The following is a 6,815-nucleotide window of genomic DNA, read 5'->3' on the forward strand; positions in this document are numbered from 1 at the left end:
TATTTCAAAAGTTAGAAAATAAACAAGTCTATCAATAATACAAAATGCTATCTATGCCACACATGGAACTCTGATTGGCCATGGTGTATATTAGGGGCTGGTGTACAGAATGGACACTGGCAGTAAATTCCTAAAGGACTCCACTCAATTTTCAATGACTCTGCAAACCCTGCAGGCCTAGGCACTGTTTTCAGCCCTCAGTTTGACAACTGTAGTTGAAATCCTTCCAGCAACATGCTTACCAGGCCTCCCCTTCCTGTACAGATAGTGGACTCTCTAGAAAAAGGGCCAACTAACCCTTCTGGCCCATAGGTGCAGCATGTAGGGTCATAGTCACTAAAAGGACCAGTGAAAATATCTTAAGTTTTTTTTTAATCGTGTTCAAATATATTGCCTTTTTATGTTCTAATTAGTTACATATGAGAGTAGAGTGGATTTTGGCACTTCATGTATCATGGAGTATAACTTCTCATTCTTCTGACTGTATATGACATAAAATTACAGTGGTTGTGTTTTCATATTTACACATGAGGTAATAATGTGTGCTTTATTCTCCTAACCCACCTACTTCTATACCCCCTCCTCCTTTCATTCCCCTGTATCTAATTTAAAGTGTCTCTATGCTTCCCTAGACACCTTCCCTTACTGTGAATTTGAATTTACATATCAGAGACAACGTTTGGCCTTTGGTTCTTTGGGATTGGCTTATTTCACTTAGAGTAGTATTCTCCAGCTGTATCCATTTACCAGCAAATTTCATCATTTCATTCTTTATGGCTCAGTAATATTCCATCACACATATATACCACATTTTCTTTATCCATTCATCTATTAAAAGGCACCTAGTTTGGTTCCATAGTTTAGATATTGCGAATTGAACGGCTGTAAACTTTGATGTTGCTGTGTTACTTTGGATATAAACTGAGAAGTGAGATAACTGGGTCAAAAGGTGGTTTCATTCCATTTTTTTTCTGAAGAATATTCATACTGCTTTCCATATGGTTGCACCAATTTCCAGCCCCACATGCCCTGTATGAGTGTACCTTTTCCCCCACATCCTCAACAAAATTTACTGTTGCTGATATCCTTGATAGTTGCCAGTCTGACTGGAGTGAGATGAAATCTTAGAGGAATTTTGATTTGCATTTCTCTAATCTCTAGAAATGTTGAACATTTTTTCATATATTTGTTGATTATATTTATTCTTCTCTGACATGTCTGTTCCTTTCCTTTGCCCATATATTGACTGGATTATTTGGTTTTTAGGTGTAAAGATTTTTGAGTTCTTTATATATCCTGGAGATTATGCATATGATAACTATTTTCTCACACTCTGTAGACTCTCTCTTCATCTTAATGATTGTTTCCTTTGCTATTAAGAAACCTTTTAGTTTAATTCCATCCCATTTATTTATTATTGATTTTACTTCTCATGTTTTAGGAATCTTGTTAAGGAAGTCAGCTCCTAAGCCAAAGTGGTGAAGAAGTGAGCCTACTTTTTCTTCTATTAGGCACAGGTTCTCTCTTCTAGTGTGTAAATTCTTGGTTCACTTTGAGTTGAGTTTCTCACAGGGTGAGAAACATGTTTAATTTCATTTTGCTACACATAGATTTCCATTTTCCCAGCACCATTTGTTGAAGACGCTATCTTTTCTCCAATATATGTTTTTGGCAACTTAGTCTAGTATGAGATAACTGAATTTATGTGGGTTTGTCTTTGTGCCATCTATTCTGTACCATTAATCTATATGTCTGTATTGGTGCCAATACCATGTTGTTTTTGTTACTTGTAGTATAATTTAAGGTTTATTGATTTCCTATAAACATCATTTTTTTTAAACCAGGGATTAAACTCAGGGGCACTCAACCACTGAGCCACATCTTCTGCCCTATTTTGTATTTTTATTCAGAGACAGGATCTCACTGAGTTGTTTAGTATTTTATCATTTCTGAGGCTGTCTTTAAACTCACCATCCTCCTGCCTCAGCTTCTATAGCCACTGGGATTATAGATGTTTGCCATTGTGCCCAGCTAAATATCACTTCTTTAGGGATCCCTTTTCTGCTGTGCTCAGTGATGGCTCTCACAGGCCCCCAGACTGCTCTGCAGCATTCATCACATGAATCTGTCTTCTCATACCTGTCCTCTCCAAAAGGACAAGTATTCTGACCTTGTATACCTAATGAGGGGCCTGACAAGGAGATGGAGTTCCCATCATTATATAACTGATATATTCATACATAGTGAGCTTTAAGTAAGTGAGTAAATTCACACTAAAATACCACACCAGATATTTCATTAATCATGGATGCTGGGGTGCCTCCTTCACCAGAGCCAATCCTTTATAAGAAACAGAACTTGGTCAGAAAATGCCACTCCAGGCAGGCCTGACAGAGTCAGGAAGCCAGGTTCCCAGGTCAACACAACAGAACACAGGGGGTATGGAGCAAATGTATGGCAGTGTAGAGGGCAGGAGGAAACCCCAGGGGAAGGAAGGAAAGCAGTATTAGAAGGCTCCTTGGCTCAGGGCCACCTGAGTTGTTTGTCCTCTGGCCCTGGCAGCTCCACACCCTGTTTTCCCCAATAAGACCATCTGAGCAAGACATGAGGGGGCCAGTGCCCTGAGAAAACCAACACAGGCCTAAAGGTGGGGTGGCTTATTTTGTGTGATCTTTGTGAAATAAAACACATATGCAAAGTACATGAAATGTATCTGTGGAGATTGATGAATTATAACATGAGTGGGCTGACACCCACCTCCCCAGTTAGGACCCACAGCATCCCCAGCACCATAGAATCACACACATATTATTCCTGACCTACTTGCTACATCCATAAGGTGGCCTTGGCCCTGGATTTTGTCATTACCATATCCTCACACCCCAAAGAGTAATTGTATGTCTCCTGGTTTTGAAGGTCTTAAGGATGGGAACATAGAGCACATTTTGTTCTTTCCACTCAGTATTTTGTGAGTCATCTTCTGGTTGTATGTAGCCTGTTTACTCACTGTTCCTGCATTAAATTTTGTGCCTGAGAGTCTCATAAGCTATGCATCCTGATTCTGTTGATGGACAGTTGTGCTGTCTGGCTTGTGTGCACTCTGTGTCTTAATGTGAGGCTATCCTTCTGGATGACTTGTAACATTGGGGGGAGTTTGGAGGGGAAGGGAAGGGAGGAGACACAGGAAGCATCTATTTTCATGGGGACAGGGCAGGTGTGAGAGGCCTGGCTACAGAAGTGAGAGTGGGCCTATGGGCACCATGAAGAAAAGGCACTGCAAATCTCCTTTGATGTTTACTCTGGTCTGAGACTGGACTGGTATCCTTCTCCTAAAAAGATTTAATTGTTATGGGCACCCCACAATCCTCTGGACTGGGCTACCTGACCCCTGCAACCCTCTGAGGTATAAAGTAGTCCTATATGCATAGAGAAGCCAGACAAGATAATCTATTGCAAAACACTACCCATGACAGACAGAGGAAACACCACCAACTGGCCAACAACTGTGTCTCTTTTCCAAAGATGGGCATATCTCAAGAGGTTTCTGTTTGGGAGATTCAGGGATTCACTATCACACATCCAGGTGCTGGCCTGCTTAGAGATAAGGTAGCCAGAACACTGGAGTGAAGATGCTTACACAGCTGGCCCCTCCCCACACCACATCTGTGCTGGGAACCAGGCTGCTCAGTGGAACCCAACTCTTGGAGACTTCTGAGAGCTCAGGGCAGAGCTCCCCACCTTTTCAAGAAAACCTATCTAGGCATCACCTCAAATCTCCTATTTCCTACTGGGGACTGTCCTGGACAAAGATGGCCAGGAGTCTCTCCTGTCATAGGAGACTGGGNATTTTGACATATCATATACACATGGAGTATAACTTCCCATTCTTGTGGTTGTACATGACGTGGAGTTACACTAGTTGTGTATTCATATATGAACATAGGAATGTTATATCTGATTCATTCTATTGTTTTTCCCATTCCTATTCCCTCCTCCTTCCCCCACTCCCCCTTGCGCTCCCAGGATTTTCTTTCTACTCCCATCACAACCACTCTGATTAAGCTCCTTCTTGCTTTACTCATAGATTTTGCTAAAGTTTTCTAGGTGGCCCCATTGAATTAAGCTTTCTCTTCTGGATCACTCTAAAAATGGATTATAAAATTATCTTCCTGTTTTAATTATTTTTATCTCTTGCTTGAAAACTTTCAGTGGCTCTTCATTTCTCACTGTGTAACTTTCAAACACCTATAGTTGATATTTAAGATTTTTCATATTACCTTTCATTGATTCTAACCCAATACTTTGTAGGCCTACTAGTCTACCAAATCCTGGTCATTCTTGCAGCCATTCCTTTGTGTAGATATACTTCCTGTTTTTTTTCTTTAACAATTATAGCCACTTTCAAGCACCAGGTAACATTTGAGCCTATCTGTACAGCTTTCCCAACATCCATACCTCAGTAATGAAAGATTCTGAAGAATTACAGCTGTGTCCCTATCGTATTCCGAGGACCACTGTGCTATTGTTTCCTTTTCTAATCCATCCTTGACTTTCTGTCATCCACCAAAGGATGGATACACTTGAGATGGAACAAACACTTTACTGAGTGGGTTTTCAAAGCCAGAAGTGCATTTCACAACACAGTACAGGTCATTATCTCGACACTACTCTTATGAATACTATACTTCCTCTCTTCTACTTCCATAGTCTGTAATTTGTCTTGGCATGTGATCTTTACTTCAGTGAAGGTAATTTCCCTCATTCCTTTATCATGTAGAAATATGACTGGGCAGTCATTACTTCTTTCTGATATTCATTATTATCAGAGTGTCTACCACCCCTCTTCTACTCTTTCATTTTTTTTTCTTTTTTTCTTGTGTGGAGTGACTCCTGTTCTTATATTGCTAAAAATAAAACATTTATTAAAAGAAGATGCAAGACTCTGTCTGACATTTTCTGGGGTGATTGGGCCCAAGTTTAAAAATACTTTTCTTTTTTCCTTTTAATTGTGATGGTAGCACTAGTCTTAGAAATAATTTTGTGCATTGCTAAATATTATATATAATCAATATTATGTATTGATTTTGTTTTAGGATTGCAAAGAGGTAGATATAAAATATTCATCATGGTAGCAGACATATGCCCAATGTTGCTAACTTAGGAAACTGAGTTAGGCTGACCAGCTGGTCAGGTGGGGGGTCCCGGACTCTTCAGGAGTGTTTGGGTGGAAGCTGATCCGGATGGTACAGGGGAAATTCAGTTAACGGGTAGCAAGATTCTGGTGAAGTGAGGTAATTTCAAAGCTCAGCAGTTTAAAACCTTAATTTCCCCAAAGATGTGTCCTCATAAGGCACTCCTTTTAAGTTTGCTAATGCTCTCATAAGTCAGAGGAGACAACAACTCTACGTATGTCACAGCTTTCCACTGTAAAGGCTGGCCTGTCATGAGGAAAGTTGGCAGGATGAATTTGGGAGTCTGCATACTACAGGAAGCAATGTGAATGTCAATAGATTGAGACAGCTCCCAACTCACAATTGACTTACGTTGTCTAACTATAAGAAATTGAACTTAGATTTTTATCTTAGGTCAAAAAGCAGAGAAGTTAGGTTCTATGCCACCATTATTCTATAATTCAGTGGTGTTGGATATTAAATGGGCTTTCTGGGGAGGAATCTCTCATGACCCCAAGCCATAGTACTGTGGGTTGCACAGAATCTAACTGCTCTATAATATCATAGCTTCTTGTGTGCAGATGCTTTACATTCTGATCTAGGGGCTCATGAATTTATTTCCCTCAATATTTCTCAAAACAGAAACTCATGAGCTACTGCAGCAGGAGCATGTTCCTCAGGGCTCTAGTTTGAGGGAAAGGGGAATGTGGAGAGGAAGGTTCTGGGAACCCAAAGTGGCAGGGAGAGGCTCAGGAACCAGCTAGCAGCAGTGGTAAGGTGGTGAGAAGAGGGACATGCTGGTTAAACTTAGGGTTAGATAGTGGTAAAAACAAGTCCCCCCTAAATATTATAAAGTAAGAGAGTACGGGCATTTTTTTTTTAGAATGGCTAAATAAAAACTTCTCATTTTAATATTTACTTATTATCTATTTATTTTGGTGCTGGGCTACACCCAAGTCAAGACCCTTCCTATTGTTTTGAGTTATCTTTTCCTTCTATCTCACTGAGCTCATCTCTATGGTAGCTGTTCTTGTCTTTATATTGCAACTTGGTGTCCTCAGGGAGCTGAAAACCTCTTGTGAAGATGGAGTTCATAGGCCACCCTGTGCAATAATTCTCAAAATCATGGCTTTTGGGTGCTGCCAACTCACAATCCAGAAGTGGGCTTTAGTCCTAAACTGTCTCCATGGTAATCTCTGAAGCAATCCAGGTGTCCTAGTATGTGCTGAAGTGGTGACTGCCCAGTTCTACTAGGTGTGTGCTCTGGGATGGGACCTCTGCCCAGGAACTGTGGGAAGGATGGTTCTGAGAGTGCCCATGTGGAGTTGGGATACGAACCCTCTTTTCCTTTGCCTGGTGAAAACCACAACGTGTCTTTTAAATATGTCTTCATCTATATTAGGAAATGCTGATATGAACTAGCTATGCCCTATGTGACTGAGTGACTACAGACCTGTCACTTAATTTTCAGGTGGAGCCACAATGCTGCTACTTGCTCTGCGGGGCTGAGAAGAATTATGCTAAGGTGGGAACTATGCCACAAGTTGGTTATTTCCATGAAATGAGCTCTGAGCACGGCCCGGAGGGGAACCTCAATAAAGTCAGAGAGGAAGACAACGCACTTTTTCTCGGGGGGGGGGGGGG

General features: G+C 40.9%; 1 protein-coding gene across 2 annotated transcripts in view; it reads left to right on the forward strand.

The window, feature by feature from the left end:
* The window catches only part of Krt10 (keratin 10), a 26,103-nt gene extending 21,082 nt beyond the window's left edge, over window positions 1-5,021 (forward strand). For both annotated transcript variants that reach the window (XM_048791822.1, XM_048791819.1), the window contains one exon: window positions 4,827-5,021. In XM_048791822.1, coding sequence (XP_048647779.1) covers window positions 4,827-5,006 — 180 coding nt within the window. In that variant the 3' untranslated portion in view covers window positions 5,007-5,021. The remainder of the gene's footprint in view (window positions 1-4,826) is intronic.
* The last annotated feature ends 1,794 nt before the right edge of the window (window positions 5,022-6,815 follow it).

This window comes from Marmota marmota, unplaced genomic scaffold (genome assembly GCF_001458135.2).
Source record: "Marmota marmota marmota unplaced genomic scaffold, marMar, whole genome shotgun sequence".
NCBI classification, from domain to species: Eukaryota; Metazoa; Chordata; class Mammalia; order Rodentia; family Sciuridae; genus Marmota; species Marmota marmota.